This window comes from Protopterus annectens, chromosome 2.part1 (genome assembly GCF_019279795.1).
Source record: "Protopterus annectens isolate FY-2018-M chromosome 2.part1, PAN1.0, whole genome shotgun sequence".
Lineage (NCBI taxonomy): Eukaryota > Metazoa > Chordata > Ceratodontiformes > Protopteridae > Protopterus > Protopterus annectens.
In genome coordinates this window covers 1,494,825,723-1,494,847,499 of record NC_056729.1, presented here as the reverse complement: position 1 = coordinate 1,494,847,499, position 21,777 = coordinate 1,494,825,723, and the positions used below count along the sequence as shown (strand labels likewise).

General features: G+C 43.7%; 1 protein-coding gene across 2 annotated transcripts in view; it reads right to left on the bottom strand.

The window, feature by feature from the left end:
• Window positions 1-21,777, bottom strand: part of LOC122794507 (myo-inositol 2-dehydrogenase-like) — a 624,687-nt gene that overhangs the window by 171,367 nt on the left and 431,543 nt on the right. For both annotated transcript variants that reach the window (XM_044062956.1, XM_044062955.1), the window contains one exon: window positions 16,026-16,144. In XM_044062956.1, the coding sequence (XP_043918891.1) occupies window positions 16,026-16,144 (119 nt within the window). The remainder of the gene's footprint in view (window positions 1-16,025; window positions 16,145-21,777) is intronic.

The window sequence follows — 21,777 nt, the reverse complement described above, 5'->3', positions numbered from 1 at the left end:
CAGATGAAATTACTGGTTAAAGGACAGTTATGGCACTAATTTTTTGAACAGACAGGAGGTGATATTAATACCAGATATGCCCCCCTGCCCCTAAACGTAAGGGTATGAAGCTGCAAATTTTTTTGAACAGAATGTCCACCAGCAAAGTGTTTTACAAAAGGCAAACTGATGAAAGTACAGTTGTGTACAGTTACCATAAATGTAGATGTTCGAATGTATTCACTGTTGCAGTCATTACATTTGGGTAATCTGCTGGCAGGCTGCCCTCAGTCGGCCTGATTAACAAAGTCTTGGGTCCTGCGTCGGTTGCTGTCCCTTCTTCCAATGACATCAGGTCATCAGGGGTATAAAACATGCAGCAGACGCCATTACATCAGTTTTTCTTGCCCCAAATGTCAGGTGGGCACCTAATGGGGAGCAAATAAACACAAACATAAAGGTATACATCCAACCAAAAGCAAATACACCAAAAAATCTTTTAAGCATAGTAAAGGAAAGAAGAGGTATAGCCAGAAAAAACTAGGGGCCTAGAGGGAGGGTAACTAGGACTGCAACAGTAAATATACTTGAACATCTACATTTATGTTAAGTGCACACAACTGTACTATGTTCTTCGTGTTTCACTGTTGCAGTCACTGCAATTGGGTAGATTCCCAAAGCTATGGTTAGGAAGAGGAGTTCATACAGCATTAGGGCCAGCTATGAGGCCCTGCAAGACAGCAGTGGCAAAGCCAGCTCTGGATTTAGAGAAAATTGGTAAATGATAATGCTTGGTGAAAGTATATACAGAACTCCAGGTAGCAGCTTCTAGAATATCCCTGGTAGGAACACCTCTGAGAAAGGCTGCAGAAGTAGATGCAGCCCTTGTGGAGTGAGATCTGATCCCCTGGGGGATAGGTTTTCCATTGTGCTTAGAGCAGAAATGAATGCAATGGCTTATCCATTTAGAAATGGTTTGTTTTGAAATAGCCTTCCCCTCTGCCCCCTGCAGCTTATGCTACCAGCAACTGTTCAGATTTTCTTCGAGATTTAGTCTTGTCCATGTAGAATCGAAGTTGTCTGTGCACCTCCAATGAATGCAGAATCCATTCCCCTTTGTTCTGTGGATTGCGAAAGAAGGTTGGCAAATGAATGAACTGATTAAGAGCCACACTGGAAACCACCTTGGGCATGAAGGACAGATTGGTCCTGAGAGATACCCTGTCTGCATGAAAGATGATGAAAGGCTCCACTGCCATAAGGGCCTGTAATTCAGATATCTTTCTAGCTGAAGTGATTGCTAAAAGGAAGGCTGTTTTCCAAGAAAGAAATTTTAAGTCTGCAGTAGCAGCTGGCTCGAAAGAAGTTAGAGCGAGTTTCTCCAAAACAAAGTTAAGGTCCCAGGCAGTGGTAGGAGCTCTCCTGTGTGGTCTCAAGTTTTTTGCCCCTCTGAGATGCTGCTTGAGCAGAGGATGAGAGAAGACGGGTGGTTCTGTGTTATAGTGAGCTGAAATAGCTGAGGCGTGGATTTTAATGGAGAAAAAAGACAGGCCGTCGTGCAGCATCTCAATTAAGTATTGCAAAATCTGAAGTAAATTGGGTGCTGTTGTGCTCATCCCTAAAGATTGGTTCCAGGCACAGAATCTTTTCCATTTGTCAGCATAAGATTTACTAGTACTAGGTCTCCTCGCCTCCAAGATGACACCCATCACAGGTTTGCTGAGGCACGAGAAGGGTGAATTTAAGTAATTAGCCAGGCTGCAAGGTTCAATGTTGGAAGCTGAGGGTGCACACAATTTGGTTCTCCTGCTGAGACAGCAGGGAAGAGGTGTGAGGCAGGTGCCATGGAGATATTTGCGACACTGCGCAGGAGGGGGTACCAGTGTTGGCGCGGCCAGTCTGGAGCAATCAAAATCATCCTTGGTTTGTCCCGTTTGACTTTTAGTAGAACTTTGAAGAGCAGAGGCAGAGGGGGAAAGGCGTAGACTGATAGGTTTTTCCAGCTGAAGGGAAGAGCATCCACTTTCCAGGCTTGTTTGTGGGAAGTCCTTGTGCAAAACTTGCCCAACGGGTAGATCTGGGGGGAGGCAAATAGATTTATGTCTGGGCTCACCCATTCGCTTGTCAACATGTTGAAAATCCGTGGTTCCAGTTCCACTTGTGTGGGTCCATGAGGTTTCTGCTTAGTCCATCTGCCAGTGCATTCAATTTTCCTGGCAGGAATTGAGCATGTAGGTGCACTTGGTAGCTCAAGGCTGTGTTCCACAATGCCATGACTAGTCTGCAGAGGGGGTAGGAATGTGTACCCCCCCCCCCCGCTTGTTTATGTACCACATAACCGTGGTGGTGTCCGTCTTTAACATTAGTTGTCCTGGAAGAATGTAGTACTTGAAGGCTGTTAGAGCATTCTGAACAGCTAACATTTCTTTTTGATTGATATGTAGGTGCATTTGGTTTGGGCTCCATTTGCCCTGAATGCACTTCCCTGCCACGTGAGCCCCCCATGCATAGTCTGATGCATTTGTAGTTAGGGTTTGGGCAGCAGGGGGCAGTGCGAATGGTAGTCCCTTGTTTTGGTGGCATGCCTCTACCCACCATAGGAACTCCAGGCATAGGCAAGGTATGACAGGGAATCATTGTTTCCAGGCTGTGATAATGTTGACTCCATAGACGTTTTAGATACCGCTGTAGTTTCTTCATATGCAGTCTTGCATATGGAATTAGAAGAATGCAGGAGGCCATGCACCCAAAGGCTTGCAGTATTTGTCTTGCAGATAGCAGGGTTTTTGTGGCCACTTGTTTAAAGTAAGTTACCAAATTAATTTGCTTCTCTGGCGTGAGGAAAGCCATCTGGGCAGTTGTATTCAAGCTTGCACCCAGGAATGTAATCTGTTGACAGGGTACCAGTTGTGATTTCTTTTCGTTTATGGTGTACCCCAGACAAGTTAGAACCCTTTTTACAAACGCCAGATGATGTAAAAGTATGCCCTGGTTTTCTGCATGAATTAGACAATCATCCAGGTATGGATATATTTGAATGTTTCTTTGCCTGCAAAATGCAATAACTGGAGCCAGGCTCTTTGTGAATACCCTGGGCGGAGTAGACAAGCCAAAGGGCAGTGCAGAGAACTGATGATGCAAGTAGCCTGCTTTGAAGCATAGGTATCTTCTGCAAGATTCCCTGATTGGGATGTACAGGTATGCTTCTTTTAAATTTAGAGTTGCCACCCAGGCGTTTTTGGGTTCAATTCTCAGCTAGAGCGTCTCTGCGTGGAGACATGCGTGAATGGGCATACCTTTGTTGAAGGTTGTGCATCAAGCCTGGCAAGCCGGTACGTAAAAATCAACTGCTAATCATTAGCGGACCGGAGGTCCGCTGTGGCGACCCCTAACCGGGAAAAGCCGAAAGACACAAACTGGTAAAGAGTCAGCATCTTGAATTTTGGAATCTCCAGAAAGGTGTTTAGAGTAGACAGGTCCAGGATTAGACGTCATGATTTGTCATTTCTGGGTACCAGAAAAAGCCTGGAATAGAAAAGTACAGTTGTGTACACTTACCATAAATGTAGATGTTCGAGTGAATTCAGTGTTGCAGTCATTGCATTTGGGTAATCTACCAGCAGGTTTCCCTCAGACGGCCTGAATAGCAAAGTCTTGGGTCCTGCGTCGGTTGCTGTCTCCTATTCCATGAAGTCAGGGGTAAAAAAACATGCAGCTGACGCCATTTTATTCAGTTTTTCTTGCCCCAGATGTCAGGTGCCCTCCAAATGGGGAGCAAAAAAAAAAAAAAAAATATATATATATATATATATATATATATATATATATATATAAACAGAAATATATGAAAAGGCACTTTTAACAACATAAACTTTACCTTCATCTAAAAGCAAATACACCACAATGGCTTTAGTAAATAGCAAAGGAAAGAAAAGTTATAGAAAAGGGGGATGGTGGGTGGGTAACCCGGACTGCAACAGTGAATACACTCGAACATCTACATTTATGGTAAGTGTACACAACTGTACTGTGCTCTTCGTGTTTCACTGTTGCAGTCATTACATTTGGGTAGAATCCCAAAACTATGGATGGGAGGATGGAACTAAATAGCATTAGGAGCGGCTATAAGGCCCTGCAGAACTGCAGTGGCAAAGCCTGCCCTGGATTTGGAGAAGAGAGGCAAATGATAATGCTTTGTGAAGGCATGAACAGAGCTCCAAGTAGCAGCCTCTTTAAAAGAAAAGCTACTGAGGTAGAGGCAGCCCTGGTGGAATGTGACCTGATCCCCTTGGGCATAAGTTTACCATGGTGCAAGTAGCAGAAATGAATACAGTGGCTTATCCACTTAGAAATAGTCTGCTTTGATATAGCCTTCCCCTCTGACCCTGTAGCAAATGCTACCAGTAGTTGCTTAGACTTCCTTAGAGATTTGGTCCTGTTTAAGTAGAATCTTAGTTGTCTGTGTACATCCAATAAATGCAGAATCCGCTCCCCCTTGTTCTGTGGATTTGGGTAAAATGTTGGCAGGTGAATTGTCTGGTTAAGAGCCAAGTTAGAAATTTTATATCCGCAGTAGCTGCTGGTTCAAAAGGAGTCAGGGTGAGTTTTTCCAGTACAAAGTTGAGGTCCCATGCAGGAGTTGATGATCTTCTGGAAGGCCTTAAATTTTTGGCCCCTCTAAGATACTGTTTAAGCAGAGGATGAGAAAAGAGGGGAGGCTCTGTGTTGTAATGAGCCGAGATGGCAGAGGCATGTATTTTTATTGAAGAAAAAGACTGACCCTTGTCAAGCATCTCAGTCAAATATTGTAAAATCTGAGGAATATTGGGCTTTGCTGTGTCATCTATTCCATTTATCAGCATAAGATTTTCTAGTACTAGGCCTTCTAGCTTCCAAAATGACATCCATCACAGATTTACTGAGAGGTGTTGTTTGAATAATTAAATGATCAGCAATGCTGCAAGGTTCAGAGTTTGGAGCTGAGTATGCAGAATTTGATTGTTCTGCTGAGACAGTAGATGAAGTATTTGAGGCAAGTACCAAGGAGGAAGTTCAGACATATTCCTTACAATTGGGTACCAGTACTAGCGAGGCCAGTCCGGAGCAACTACGATCATTTTGTTTTTTCATGTCTGACTTTTAGTAAGACCTTGGAAAGAAGAGGCAGAGGAGGGACAGGTTTTTCCAACTGAATAATAGGGCATCCACTTTCCATGCTTTTCTGTGATAAGTTCTTGTGCAGAATTTGTCCAGCTGATAATTTTGGGGAGAGGCAAATAGATCTATGCCTGGGCTCCCCCATTTCTGTGTTAACATGCTGAAGATTTGTGGATCCAGTTTCCATTCATGCGGGTCCATAAGATTTCTGCTTAGGTCGTCTGCCAGAGTATTTTGTTTTCCTGGCAGGAATTGAGCTTGAAGATGTATTTGGTAAGTCAAAGCTGTGTTCCACAATGCCATGGCTAGTCTACAAAGGGGGTAGGAATGTGTACCCCCCTGCTTGTTTATGTGCCACATAACTGTGGTGTTGTCCGTCTTTATCAGTAGTTGCACTGGATGAAGTAAGTCCTTGAAGGCTGTCAGAGCATTCTGAACAGCTAGCATCTCTTTCTGGTTGATATGCAGATGCATTTGTTTTAGGCTCCATTTGCCCTGAATGCATCTCCCTGCCAGGTGGACCCCCCAAGCATAGTCTGATGAGTCTGTAGTTAGGGTTTGGGTGGCAGGGGGTAAAGTGAATGACAGTCTCTTGCTTTGGAGACATGTCTCTGGCCACCAAAGAAACTCCTGTTGTAGGCAGGGGATGAGAGGAATCATTGTTTCCAGACTGTGACAATGTTGACTCCATAAACTTTTTAGGTACCACTGTAGTTTCCTTATATGCAGTCTCGCATATTGAATTAGTAGAATGCAGGATGCCATGAACCCCAAAGCCTGCAGAATTTGTCTTGCAGATAACTGGGTTTTTGTTGCCATTTGTTTGAAGTATGTTGTCAATTGCCTTTGTTTGTCTTGCATAAGGTAAGCCATCTGGGCCAGTTGTGTTCAAGCTTGCACCCAGGAATGTAATTATTTGAGAGGGTACCAGTTAAGATTTCTTTTCGGTTATTGTGTACCCTAGACACGTTAGAATCATTTTTACAAACGCCAGATGTTGAAGAAGAGTGTCCTTGTCCTCTGCTTGAATGAGACAGTCGTCCATATAAGGATAAAATTGAATGCTTCTTTGACTGCAGAATGCAATTACTGGTGCCAGGCACTTTGTAAAGACCCTGAGCGCAGTAGATAAGCCAAAGGGCAGTGCAGAGAATTGGTAATGCAAAAAATGTACAGTTTTGTACCTACCATAAATGTAGATGTCCAATAGACATGCAACTGCAGTCATAACATGTGGGTTGTCCTGCCTCAGGCAGCCCTCGGTCGGCCGGATTCCAAAGTCTGGGTCCGACGTCAGCTGATGTCGCATTTCTCTCCGACGTCAGAGCGGCTGGAGTACATAAGCATCAGCCGACGCCATTTTCTTCAGTGTTTCTTGCCCCAGATGCCAGGTGCCCTCCAAGGAAGGCTGTAATCAAATTGGAAGACAAAAACAGGATTCCAAACAAATAAATGAGCAATAAAACAAATACACCATAACAGATATCCCCAGCTAAGAGTAACAGGGATAGGAGTGGACCCTAGGCATAGAGGGGTATGGAGGGAGGGAAATGACTGCAGTTGCATGTCTATCGGACATCTACATTTATGGTAGGTACAAAACTGTACTATGTCCTTCAAGAATGCAACTGCAGTCATAACATGTGGGTAGAATACCATAGCTTAGCTGAGGGAGGAGGTATGCACTAGGAAAGAGATGGTGTGGCAATCAACCCCTGCAGGACTGCCGAAGCAAAGCCTGCTCTGGATCTGGAATATAGAGGGAGATTGTAGTGTTTGGAGAATGTATGCACGGAGCTCCATGTAGCAGCTTCTAGAATGTCCTTGGTAGGCACCCCTCTTAAAAATGCTGTAGAGGTGGCTGTAGCTCTGGTGGAATGTGGTCTGACATTAGCTGGAACAGTCTTTCCATGAAAGGAATAACAGAATCTGATGCAATGTCCAATCCATTTAGAAATAGTCTGTTTTGAAATTGCTTTTCCTTGGACTGCAGGGGCGTAAGCTACAAAAAGTTGTTCAGACTTCCTACTGGCCTTGGTTCTGCCCAGGTAGTATCGAAGTTGTCTGTGAATGTCCAAGGTATGCAAAAGTTTTTCCCCCTTATTCCCAGGATTGGAAGAAAGCAGGCAGATGAATGGCTTGATTTAGAGAAACCCTAGATACAACCTTTGGCATAAAAGTAGGGTTGGTCCTTAATGAAACTCTGTCTCTGTGGAAAATAATAAAGGGTGGTATTGCCATTAGGGCCTGTAGCTCCGAAACCCTTCTTGCTGAGGTAATTGCCAACAGGAAAGCTGTCTTCCATGAGAGAAATTGCAAGTCAACTGAAGCTGCTGGCTCAAAAGGAGGTAGAGTCAGTTTTTCTAAGACAAAATTGAGGTCCCAGGCTGGCAATGGGGCCTTTCTTGGTGGCTTAATGTTCTTGATTCCCCTTAGGAATTGTCTTAGTAAGGGGTGAGAGAAAACAGGAGGATCAGTGTTGTATCTAGCTGAAATAGCAGATGCATGTATCTTTATGGAAGAATATGAGAGGCCGTTCTTTAACATATCTGCCAAATATTCCAAGATAAGTGGGATGTTCAGTAATGATGCATCATGTCCCTTGCTGGTATTCCAATTGCTGAATCTTTTCCACTTTGCTAAGTAAACCTTTCTGGTGGATGGTCTTCGAGCCTCTGTTAGTATCCGTAGAACTTCCTTGGAGAGAGATAAGCTGAAGTTATTTAGGGGATCTCCCAGGCTGTTAGCTGCAGTGTCTGAAGGTTTGGATGCAGTGTTTCGAAATTGTGTTGAGTCAAAAGTAGAGGCCACTGAGGGAGGGCCCACCTCCTGGTGTGACATATGCTCCGTAGTAGTGGGTACCAGTGTTGTCTTGGCCAATCCGGAGCTATTATGATTCCCTTGGGCTTCTCTGCTTTGATCTTTAGTAATACTGAGGTCATCAGTGGCAGAGGTGGGAATGCATAGATTGCTAGGAGTTCCAGTTGAATGAGAGGGCATCTATTTTCCAAGCTTTTGGATGGTATGTCCTTGTGCAAAATTTTGGTAGAAGATGGTTGAGGTGAGAGGCAAATAGGTCCACTTCTGGCTTGCCCCATGTTGAAGTGAGTTGTCTGAAGGCCTTGGATGTAACCTCCACTCGTGTGGATCTGTGAAATTCCTGCTTAGGCTGTCCGCCAACACATTGTCTTTTCCTGGAACAAACTGGGATTGTAACTGGATGTTTAGGCTCAGTGATTTCTCCCAAAGCTGCATTGTCAGTCTGCAAAGGGGGTAAGAGTGAGTGCCCCCCTGCTTGTTTATGTACCACATCACAGTGGTGTTGTCTGTCCGTATCATTAAATGGCCTTGCTGGAGTTGGTGTTGAAAAGCCTCGATGGCATGCATTACTGCCAGCATTTCCTTTTGGTTTATATGCAAATGTGTTTCCTTTGGAGACCATTGTCCTTGTATGCACCTGCCTTCCATGTGCGCCCCCCATCCAAGGTCTGAGGCATCTGTAGTCATGGTCTGTGTTATCTGTGGTTTTTTGAATGACATACCTGTTTTTCCTTGCTCACTGAGGCCCACCACAGGAATTCCTTTTGTAGGCATGGAATGAGTAGTATGATTGTCTCCAAGTTGTTGCTGTGTTGAGACCAAATGCTTTTTAGGTACCATTGAAGCTTTCTCATGTGTAGTTTTGCTAATGGAACCAGTAGAATGCAGGATGCCATGTAACCCAGGGCCTGTAGGAATCTCCTTGCAGTCATCTGGGTGAGTTTTGCTAAACCTTTGAAGTAATGAGTTAACTTCTCTTGCTTGTCTTCTGTCAGGTAAGCCATCTGAGAGGCTGTGTCTAGTTTGGCTCCTAAGAAGATTATTTGCTGGGATGGCTGCAGTCTTGACTTTTGGAAGTTGACTGTGTATCTCAGAGCTTGAAGTAATCGTATGACATAATCCAGGTTTTTTGTCAACATCAATTTGTCGTCCGCTTGTATGAGGCAGTCGTCCAGGTATGGGTAAATTTGTATACCCTGGAGCCTGCAATGAGCAATTACTGAAGCCAGGCATTTTGTAAATACTCTGGGCGCAGTAGATAAGCCAAATGGCAATGCTGAGAATTGATAATGCTCTGGCCCTGCAAGAAATCTGAGGTATCTTCTGCAGCTGTGTCTGATAGGGACATGCAGGTATGCCTCCTTGAGGTCCAGATTAATCAGCCACGACTCCTTGCCCAGCATGGGAAGGAGCTGCTGTAGAGTCAGTATTGTGAACTTTGGTACTATGAGAAAGGTGTTTAATGCGGACAAGTCCAGTATTGGTCTCCATTGAGATTCTTTTCTTGGAACAAGGAACAGTCTTGAGTAAAACCCCTGTTCTTGTTCTTGTTGTGGAACTCTTTCTATTGCTTTCATTCGAGTCAGCAGAGTGATTTGCTTGATAGCCTCTGCCCTTTGATTTTGTGGTAGGTTTGGCATGCCTTGTTTTCTTGGTAAGGTATGAAAATGAAACCTGTACCCTCGGTCTATAATGTCCAAAATCCATTTGTCCTTTGTCAGTCTGTGCCAGTTTTCTGCAAACAGAGATAATTTCCGCCAAGGGAGCTTCTAGTTGTTCCCTGGTAGGCGGTAGGAGAGGAAAGTCATTGAGTTTGTGGTTGTTGGGCAGGTGAAACCCCTGCGTCACTTCTTTGGTTTCCTGGCTGCCATTGTCCCCTGTAAGGGCCTCTGTATTGGCCTCTTCCTCGGCCACGTCTGTTCTTACCCCTTTGAAATTTTTCTGGATTAGGAAAGGACCAGTTTTTTGAAGGCCAATTCCTACTGAATCTGGGGGGTTGAACCTGGAGGAAATCTTTCACAGTCTGAACTGATTTTGCTTTTTCTTCAATGGTCTTTAACACATCCTTAGCATTTGCACCAAAAAGCTTGTTCTTTTCCAAAGGTGCATCCAGAAGTTTTGCTTTTACATGATCTGGTAGAGGTTGATCTTTTAACCAAGCATGTCCACGAATCACTGCCCCTGTCATAGCTGCCCTACATGAAGCTTCCAGTGCATCATATCCACACTGCAGGAAGTGATTGCTTACTTGCTGAGTGTATGTACAGCTTCCTGCAAAGTCTTCCTGTCTAAAGGATCAGGAGAAGCAAATGTTTTTTGTAAATCTTCTAAGAGATAATCCTGATATTGTAACATATGAAAAAGGCAATTTAAAGCTCTCATAGATAAGGTAGTGGATGTGTAAACCTTTTTGCCCCATCTCTCTAATGACCTTGCTTCCCTGTTGGAGGGCAAAGGATTTTTTTGAGGTGGAGGCTGAAACTCCTTTAGGCCCCTGTGAAATAGTTTCCAAATCAGCAGTATGGGCCCTGAATAAATGGGAATGAGTTTCTGGGACCCTGTAATACCTGTCTGGCTTGGCTGGAGCAGGAGGAAGAGAATCAGGGGTAGCACTAGAGTCAGAATACAAATCATCCAGAACATCAAGTACAGGAGGAATAGCTAAGGGCCTGTGCTGAGGCTTCTTAAGGAAAGTCCTAAGGCGTTTCCTAGAATCAGAATATTCCTGACCCTGCCACTTGAAATGTTCCCTCATGGTGTGCAGAACTTCCCCAAAATAAATATCCTCAGGAGGGGAGGCCGAAGGGATGGAATCTTCTGCATCAGAGTCCTCATAGGTCTGGAAGAGCTCTTCCTGGCTATCAGAGTGGACAGAGCCCTCAGAGTCTTCATCTGAAGGAGTAGGGTCAGAGGGGTCAACCCAGGGCCTTTTATCAGGAGGAGGCTGTGATGCTCTCTCAGGATGGGCCCGTGAACCTCTAATCATGGAAATTAAATCAGCAGCCATGGACATAATTTGTGTCTTCGGAGTCGGCTGAGGTAAGGATTTAGAAGTAATATGCTTTGTTTTGCTGGCTGCCTTAGCCCTAGTGTAGGCCTTAATAGACATGGCCATAGGAGGCCTGGCAGCTCCACGTGCAGGAGTGACCTTGTCTACAGCAATGGTCTCGGGCATTTCCTCGGTTTCGGTATCTGGAGGAAAGTCTATAACTGGCGTCGGAGTAATGTCTGGAATCGGAGTAGTCGGTAATGCGGTGTCTTCGGTTCGGAGCGGTGGAGAGACCGTCTCAGAGCGTGGAGTCGGTGGTAGACACGGGCCGAGGATGTCGGTCCCGGTCTTTTCGCTTTTTGGGAGTTTGCGATGTCGGAAGATCCGACGGCATGGTGTAGGCAAATTTATCGCCGAAAAAATCTTCAGCGAACTCCGCCCGGTGCCTGAGAGTGCGCTTGTTGAAGCGAGCACAGGCTACACAGGCCGAGACGTCGTGGTCTGGGCCCAGGCAAGGGAGGCAGTAAGAGTGGAAGTCCTTATGAGGTATTTGTTTACCACAAAAAAGACAATTGTTAACTTTTTCAGTAATTTCTGACATCGGCTGAGGCAAGAAAAGGTCCCCAACGGGGTACTTAGCTTTTTTGATGACTTCGTATCGTAGAATACAGGAGCTGACCGACCGGCACTTGCGAACTGCTTCTGCTTCGGGCACCGCGCGGCAAGAAAGACTGAAGAAAATGGCGTTGGCTGATGTTTATGTACTCCAGCTGCTCTGACGTCGGAGAGAAATGCGATATCAGCCGACGTCGGACCCAGACTTTGGAATCCGGCCGACCGAGGGCTGCCTGAGGCAGGACAACCCACATGTTATGACTGCAGTTGCATTCTTGAAGGACATCCTGCCTTGAAGCGGAGGTATCTTCTGCATGATTCCCTTATTGGGATATGCAGGTATGCCTCTTTTAAGTCTAGAGCCACTAACCAAGCGTTCCTGCCCAGCATAGGCAGTAGCTGTTGTAAAGTCAGCATTTTGAATTTTGGAATGTCCAGGAACGTGTTCAAAATTGATAAGTCCAGTATTGGACACCAGACATCATCTTTTCTGGGTACCAGGAAAAGTCTTGAATAAAAAACTTGCCCTTTTTCCTGTTCTGGAAAAGGTTGAATAGCCCCCATATCCATGACGGACAAAACTTGTTTCTGAGCCTCTGCCCACTGATTTTGTGGCAGATCTGGCCAACCGTTTGGAATTGGCAAAGTATGTAAATGAAATCTGTACCCCCTGGGATACTATGTTTAATACCCACTAGTCCTTGGTAATTAACTGCCAATTTTGAGCATGAAGTGCTAGTTTTCCCCCCCAAGGGAGCTGCCAAAAGATAAGTGCTTGGTGAAGTAGAGGGAAGTCATTGAGACTGCTTACTGTAGGGTTGTGCTTTGTTTCCTCCAGATTTGGAGGTGGAGGCACCCCATTGCTTTGACCTGTAAGAACCCTGTGTTTGGTATCTGGAGCCTTTTGAGCACCTGGATTTGCCTTGAGTGGCTCTGTTGGACACAGGAAAGGACTAATTTTTAGTAGACCAGTGCCTACTAAACCTGAGTGGCTGCACTTGCAAGAAATTTTTTACAGTTTGCATAGATTTAGCTTTGTCTTCCATTTTCATTAAAAGCTCTTCTGCCTTATTAACAAACAGATTATCATGCCGCAAGAGGGCATCCAACAATTTAGCTTTAGCATGATCAGGAAGATTTTGCTCCTTGAGCCAGGCATGCCTTCTAATCACAGATCCAGTAACTGCGGCCCTGCAAGAAGCATCCAAGGAATCAAAACCACATTGCAAAGTATGCTTTCCAACCTGTTCTGCTGAATGCAATAATTCCTGTACTTCTTTATTTTCCACACAATCAGAAATCAACATAATTTTCTGTTCCACTAAGCCCATAACATGCTGTTGATATTTAAGCATATGAAACTGGCAGTTTAAGGCCCTAACTGCCAAGGTTGCAGACATATAAACCTTCTTTTCCCACCTATCTAGCGCTCTGGAATCTCTATCAGAGGAGGTAGGATTTTTGGCTGTAGAGGCCTTTACACCCTTGGGACCCTGTGAAATAGTCTCAGGATCAGCAGCAGGATTTTTTAATAGAAATTTGTGGGACTCAGGAACCCTATAATATCTGTCTGGCTTACTAGGAGCCGGAGGTAGGGAATCAGGAGCCATGCTTGATTCTGAAAACACATCACCAACAATGTCTAATACAGGAGGTATTGCCAAAGGCCTATGCTGAGGAAGAAGGAAATCCCTAAGCCTCTTTTTTGATTCAGGGAAGTCCTGACTCTCCCAATGAAAATGTTCCCTTAAAGTATGCAAAGTTTCTCCAAAAGACTAATCCTCAGGAGGAGATGCAGATGGTATGGATTCTTCTGCATCAGAATCCTCATAGGGTAGAATAGAAAATTCCTGATCAGAAGAGAAATCAGAAGAAATGGAAACCTGACCTGAAGATTCATAATCAGTGCCTTGCCTAGGCCTCTTAGCAGGGGGGGGGGGGGGGGGGTTGGGAACCCCTGATCAAGGTAATTAAGTCCTCAGCCATTTTGATCATCTGTTTTTTAGGCATAGGGGCCTGAGCACGTGGCTCATGCGTCAGTTTTTTAGACACAGAAGACGTTTTTGATCTTGTTTTTGAGGCTGGCGTTGGTTTAATATAAAAATGTTGAGGCCTGAAAACACCCTCAGAAGCCGGTGCCTATTCAGCGGCTCCGGACCCATCCAAGGGAGAGACATCCACAGGTTCAATACTCTGAGATTCTCGCGGCATACCAGACTCCGAATGGGTCTCGGTAGAGGGCGAACCAGCGACTGGCTTAGGAGAAGCTTCGTCATCGGTTCTGGACCTCGACGGTCTGTCTCTGTCTTTTTCTTTGCGCTTTTTGTGAACTCCGGTAGTCGGATTGCTAACAGACAACATTTCAGGATAATTACATCCTGATCCAAAATATTTAGAAGCAAAAATATACCAATGCTTAATAGTGCGTTGGTTAAATCTAGCACAAAACTGACAGCAAGGAACATTATGATCTGGGCCTAGGCAAGGAATACAGTACAAATGAAAATCCTTATGAGGTATTTGCTTCCCACAAGTAATACAATTATTAACTTTTACTGAAATCGGTAAGGAGCAAGAAAAAGTTTCCCCAACGGGGTACTTAGCTTTAGTTTGAAGACTTCGGTTCTGAAACTCGAATGTAAAAATTTCAGGAGTCGGCCGACCGGCACTTGCGAACTGCTTCTGCTTCGGGCACCGTGCGGCAAGAAAGACTGAATAAAATGGTGTCAGCTGCATGTTTTATACCCCTGACGTCATGGAAGAAGAGACAGCAACCGATGCAAGACCCAAGACTTTGTTAATCAGGCCGACTGAGGGCAACCTGCCAGCAGATTACCCAAATGTAATGACTGCAACAGTGAAACACGAAGAACATCCAGTGCATTTAAATGGGGATTGGTAACCCTGCCGACTATGAAATTTGTGTCCCAAGGAGAAACAGGGTTATTTAAAGATGGTAAACATGGAGAGCTACTCTGTAGTACTGTTATTACACAGGGTATTACATTCTCATTGTGGTGGTAAACTAAAGAAATTAGTAGCAGTACTTCTGGAAATTATTGTACTCATTCCAGTAAATATACAAGGAATACTATCAGAGGACTTAAAGTATATTCAGAAAGGAGGCATGCTAGCATAAGTGGATTTATTAAGTTAAACATGCTGAGCATGTCAGCACTGATAGTAAAGCATTTGTTAAACATTTGAAGGAATATGTTCAAGATGAGAAAACAAATATGTCAATAAAAAAAGATGACAAACATTACTGACTATGATTAACTGGCAAATATCTTTGCATGTACATTTGCAATGGTGTGTCAGAGGTAGTTAGCAAGGATATTTTATGTGTTAGTAATGGTGAGATAATGTTTATAATGTAAAGAAAAACTACTAATGAATTCATATGCTGGACTAAACAGTGTCAATGGATATTACATAAGTGACATTACAGAACAGTTAGCTCCTTGTTTAGTCTACCTTTGTCAGGATATACTAAAAGCTGGCTGTGGTTCCAGGGTATGGGACAGGGCTACTGTAGTGTCAATAAATCTTTAGCAGAAAAGAAAAGTATGGATCAATAAGTCTGACATGCATTTTGACTTTTGCCAATTCAGGCTAAGATGGCTTTATGGAACCGTACACCTGTCCACCTAATCTGGGTTGTTTTTATTCCAACAATGTAAATGTACTGCACATTGGATTATCAGCAGACATTGTTTATTCAGACATTTCTAAAGCATATGATAGTGATGCATGTTGAAATTTTTAAGAATGATGCAGTCTCTGAATATTAAATCAGACATTGTAGACTGTGTTGCAAACTGGGTGAATGATAGAAGCTGCAAAGTCCGTGAAAGTTAATACTGGGATACATCAGGGTTTAGTTTTGGGTTGTATTATTCCAACTGAGACTTTGCTGTAGATTCTCTTATTATATCAAAGGCCATGGCAGAATTTACTTATCACATCATGGACTGAAACCTGGATTTTTTGAAATGCAATAGCAATGTATATGCTAATAGTTCTCATTGCAGGGTAACAGAGTATAAATGTAGGTGTTGACTGATTTTGCTCAAAGGCAGGAAGCATTTTACCAGATATATATACACACACACACAGACATATATGATAGATCTGCAGTTGTCATATACCAGAGTAGTATACAGACCATGAAAACATTTTTAAGGTTCTCCTCAAACACACATGTACATCACAAAAAGAAAAACTGGCTACACCGATAACAAAATACAAAACAGAAAATTACAGATCAGTGTCCACTTGCAATGCTTGCTTCAGCAAGTCCAACAAGGAATGCTAAAAATCAGGAAAATAAGAGAACAGACTAATATGTGACCCAGTGATGACGATCAAAGTGTGCCACTTTAAAGAAGGTCTAAAAAGGAAAAAGGTTAACCATCATTAATTTCTGTTATAATATCACAATGTGATAGGTGTATACAGTTACCTCCAATCTCTGATCGCAGTTTCTGGTACAATGCTGGCTGATATCTAGGCTAACCACAGCTCCACTGGGGAACTTCATGCTGATGGTGGCCAAGTCGGCATCCTTCAGAGTGTTCATTTCTAAAAGGAAGGACAAATCAACAACTGTAAACAAGATCTTTTAAAACAAGATCTTTTACAGTGGAAACAAAGAAAAGGGCTAAAAGACAATGAATACATTACATATATACAGTGAAATGTTTTTCAAACTAATAAATCATTATCAAGTCAAGCTCCTGTTGTGTAGTAGTGATCTTGAATATTGCAAACGCTGAAGGATAATAAATAAATGTAATAAGCAAGTAGTGATTATGTATGTTGGGTGGGAGAAGACAAATACCTACAGAAAAATGTGACAACTCCATTGCCATAGAGAGATGAAACCGTGAATATTACACAGGTGACTCGAGTTTGGTTAGCAGATTGAGCACCTGATGAAACTGGCAACAGGAAGGATGTGGCACTGCTGATCTACTTATCTTCAGTGGGAAGGCTGTGGGACAGCATTGCTTGGTACATAATTTCTCATGGCAGAATTCCTATTGGAGACTGGGGACCACACTGCAGTGGTAGCTTCAAGGGGGAAGGGAAATCTTGAGAGGTTAACATCACATGCAGAAGTAAGTAGAAAGTACAGTTGTGTACCTACCATAAATGTAGATGTTCGAGTGTATTCACTGTTGCAATCATTACACTTGGGTTATCCTGCTGGCAGGCTACCCGCAGTTGGCCTGAATTCCAAAGTCCTGGTCCGGCGTCGGTTGCTGTCGCCTCTTCCCTTATGTCAGTGTGCTAGGGGTATAAAAGATGCAGCAGATGCCATTTCTTCAATTTTTCTTGCCCCAGATGTCAAGTGCCTCCAAAAAGGTAGGCTGTAAAAATTATGATCATAAAAAAGCATGCACATAACCTTCATCTACAAGCAAATACACCACATAGGTTGTATAGAACAGATAGGTACAGATAAGGTGGGAAGGTAACCTGGACTGCAACAGTGAATACACTCTAACATCTACATTTATGGTAGGTACACAACTGTACTATGTTCATTGTGTCTCACTGTTGCAGTCATTACACTTGGGTTGAATCCCAAAGCTGAGGTTGGGCGGCTCGGCCTAAATAGAGTTTGGAGTGGCTACGAGGCCCTGCAGAACTGCAGTGGCAAAGCCTGCTCTGGATTTTGAGTAGAGAGGTAAATGGTAGTGCTTTGTAAAAGTGTGCACTGAAGCCCATGTTGCAGCCTCCAAACTATCCTTGGTTGGTACTCCTCTGAAAAATGCTGCTGAAGTGGCTGCTGCTCTGGTAGAATGTGGCCTAATGCCCTTGGGCACTGATTTGCCATGTTGTGAATAGCAGAAACGAATGCAGTGGCCTATCCATTTTGAAATTGGATGCTTTGAAATGGCTTTTCCTTGGGAACCTGCAGCATATGCCACTAAGAGTTGCTCAGTCTTTCTGAAGGCTTTAGTCTTGTCCAAGTAAAAGCATAGCTGTCGTTGTATGTCCATAGTATGCAGAAGTCTCTCCCCCTTATTCTGTGGGTTTGGATAAAAGGTAGGCAAATGTATGGTCATGATTGGCTTTTCTGTAAATCACTGATGAAGGCTAGGTTTAAATCCAGGCCGAAACCGGTATGTTTGTAAGCTTTCATGCTGTTCTAGTAGTTTATTATTAAACTACTCATTTATCTACGGTCCACTGGTTGCTGGCTTGCTTTTTTCTGCTTTGGATTCTTTATTAGCCGTGCAACTCCTCACGTGCAGGGGTATTTTTTGGTTGTTACTGGTTAAGAGCCACGCTGGACACTACCTTAGGCATAAATGTCGGGTTTGTCCTTAGAGAAACCCTGTCCTGATGGAAAATAATAAAAGGTTGCACAGCCATTAGTGCCTGTAACTCTGAGACTCTTCTTGCTGAAGTTATTGCTAGGAGAAGAGCGGTTTTCCATGAAAAGTATTTTATCTCTGCTGTATTGGCTGGTTCAAAAGGAGGCAGTGTGAGTTTTTCCAAGACAAAATTGAGGTCCCATGTAGGTATTGGAGCTCTCCTTGGAGGTCTTGTGTTTTTGGCCCCTCTGAGAAACTGTCTTAGCAGTGGATGAGAAAAAATAGGTGGGTCCGTATTGTAATGAGCTGAAATGGCAGAGGCATGGATCTTAATTGATGAGAAGGATAGGCCTTTGTCCAGCATCTCAGTTAGGTATTGCAAAATCTGATAAATATTTGGTTCAAGCGAGTCAATTCTCTGCGCTTGGTTCCAAGCACAGAATCTCTTCCATTTTGCTGCATAAGATTTTCTGGTGCTGGGCCTCCTGGCCGCCAAAACAACATCCATAACTGCTTTAGAGAGAGGTTTGTTCTGAATGATTACATTATCAGCCAAGCAGCCAGATTTAGGGTTCTGAGTTGGCTGTGCAGGATCTGATTGTTCTGTTGGGTCAGCAAATGAGGTATTAAAGGCAATGTCCAGGCTGGGCCTTGAGACAAGCTTTCTAGGATTGGGTACCAGTGCTGGCGTGGCCAGTCTGAGGCAATCAGTATAATTTTTGGCTTCTCTTGTTTGACCTTTAGGAGTACCTTGGAGAGAAGAGGCAGAGGAGGAAAGGCATATACTGTAAGGGCTTTCCAGCTGAATGAAAGGGTGTCCACTTTCCATGCTTGCTTGTGATAAGTCTGTGTGCAGAATCTCTGTAGCTTGCAGTTGTGAGGGGAGGCGAATAGATCTATGTCTGGGCATCCCCATTTCCCTGTTATCATGTTGAAGATTTGTAGATCCAGTTTCCACTCGTGAGGATCCATGAGGTTTCTGCTTAGTTCACCTGCCAAAGTATTTGTCTTTCCTGGCAGGAATTGTGCTTGCAGATGTACTTGATAAGTCAATGCTGTGTTCCACAAAGTCATGGCTTGCCTGCAGAGGGGGTAGGAATGTGTGCCCCCTTGCTTGTTTATGTACCACATGGCTGTAGTATTGTCCGTCTTTATCAGTCGTTGTCCTGGATGAAGTAGGTACTTGAAGGCTGTCAGGGCATTTTGTACAGCTAGCATTTTGACTGATATGAAGATGCATTAGGTTTGTGGGCCATGTGCCCTGAATACATTTTCCTGCCATGTGCGCCCCCCAGGCATAATAGGTTCATACTAGGCTATCTGCCCTAGGGCATTTATAAGCCTAGCCTGAATGTGTTTGGCTTTCGCCACCCATTTTAAATTTATTTTGCTATGCCCTTTTTCGAGGTTAGTATACTGTGCCTCTGTCTAACAGTGACACAGAAGTGATACCCGGGGTAAACCTACGATCTCCCATCCACTCATCAAGATTCCTCTTGAAGAGAGTTATAAGTTGTGTGTGTATATATATATATATATATATATATATATATATATATATATATATATATATATATATATATATGCTCATAGGTTAGTACTAGGCTAACTGCCCTTGCAAGCCATTTTAAGCCTAGCCAATTATCCCTTGTGAGACTCAAACACTGCACCTTGAGTTTGTAAGGCAAATACCTTAGCCATTAGGCCACTCTCCCAACGATAATGCATCTGTTGTTAGTGTCTGCCTGGTAGTGGGTAAGGTGAATGGCTGTCCCTTGTTGTGGTGACATGTCTGTGCCCACCACTGAAATTCCTTTTGCAGGCAGGGAATGAGAGTAATTACTGTTTCCAGGCTGTGGCAATGTTGAGTCCAAACACTTTTTAGACACCATTGTAGTTTCCTCATATGCAGTCTTGCATCTGGAATTAGTAGAATGCAGGATGCCATGTAGCCCAGAGCCTGCAGAATTTTTCTTGCAGATAACTGGGTCTTTGTTGCCATGTCTTTGAAGTAAGAAGTCATATACCTTTGTTTGCCTGGCGTGAGATAAGCCATTTGGGCAGTTGTATTTAAGCTTGCACCCAGGAATATTATCTCTTGAGAGGGTACTAGGTTTGATTTCTTTTCGTTTACTGTGTACCCTAGGCAAATTAGTAATCATTTTACGAACACCAGATGCTGTAGTAGAATATATTTGTCCTTTGCTTGAATAAGGCAGTCGTCCAAGTAGGGGTATATTTGAATTCCTCTGTCTGCAGTATGCAATTACTGGTGCCAGGCATTTTGTGAAGACCCTGGGCGTAGCTAAAGGGCAGTGCAGAGAATTGGTAGTGCATTGAGCCAGCTATGAATCTGAGGTATCTTCTGCAAGATTGTCTGATTGGGACATGCAGGTATGCCTCTTTGCGGTCCAAAGTTACAAGCCAAGCCTTCTCGTCCAGCATGGGCAAAAGCTGCTGTAGAGTCAACATTTTGAATTTTTGGACGTCCAGAAAAGTATTTACAACAGACAGGTCCAGAATTGGTCTCCAGGCTTTGTCCTTTCTTGGTACTAAGAAAAGTCTTGAGTAAAATCCTTGTCCCTGCTCTTGTTGTGGCACTGGCTGAATAGCCCCCATGTCCATGAGAGATGAAACTTGTTTTTGTGCCTCTTGCCATTGATTACGTGGCAGGTCTGGCATACCTTTTGCCTTTGGAAGGGTGTGAAAGTGGAACCTGTAGCCCTGAGAGACTATATTTAAGACCATTTGTCCTGGGTGATCTTGTGCCAATTTTGTGAAAAAAGTGCTAGCTTTCCCCCTAAGGGTGCTGCCAAAAAATAAGTGCTTGGCATTGGCAGAGGGAAGTCATTGGGACTGTTTTCTATAAGGCTGTGATTTGTCTTCTCCGCTTTTGGAGGTAGAAGCACCCCATTGTTTGGGCCTGTATGAGCCCTGGGGCTGTTGCCTGCCTCTAGGGCATCTGAATCTGCCTCTTTGCGGCCTGTCTGATACTGGAAAGGACCAATTCTTAGAGGGCCAGTTCCTGCTAAATCTGGGTGGCTGTACCTGCAAGAAATCCTTTACTGTCTGCATAGATTTTGCCTTATCCTCCATTTTCTTTGACATCTCCTCTGCCTTAACACCAACGTATCATGCTATAATGGAGCATCCAATAATTTTGCTTTAACGCGATCAGGCAGATTCTGTTCCTTTAACCAAGCATGTCTTCTAATAACAGAACCTGTAAACAGCGGCCCTGCATGAGGCCTCCAGTGAATCATAGCCACATTGCAAAGTATGTTTTCCTACTTGTTCAGCTGCATGCAATAAATCCTGCAAATCTTTGTTCTCAGAACATTCAGAATTTATCAACATTTTTTTGTTTTAACAAAGACATTAAGTATTGCTGATATTTGAGCATATGAAACTGACAATTTAAAGCCCTTACAGCCAAGGTAGCAGAAGTGTAAACTTTTTTCCCCCATCTGTCCAAAGCCCTAGAATCTCTGTCTGAGGAGACAGGGTTTTGGCAGAAACAGCCTTGACCCCTTTGGGACCCTGTGAGATAGTTTCTGGGTCAGCAGCAGTGTTTTTGTAAAGAAATTTATGGGAGTCTGGGACCCTGTAGTATCTGTCCGGCTTAACAGGGGCAGGAGGTAAAGAGTCTTGATACAGGCCGGACTCTGAAAAGACATCAACTACTATGTCTAGAACATGGGGAATTGCAAGAGGTCTGTGCTGATGAAGTAAAAGAAAGTCTCTAAGTCTTTTCTTAGAATCGGAATAATCCTGGCTCTCCCAATGGAAATGATCCCTCATGGTATGCAGGGTTCCCCAAAAGAATAGTCCTCAGGAGGAGAAGCTGAAGGAACAGAATCTTCAGCATCAGAATCCTCATAGGGAGGA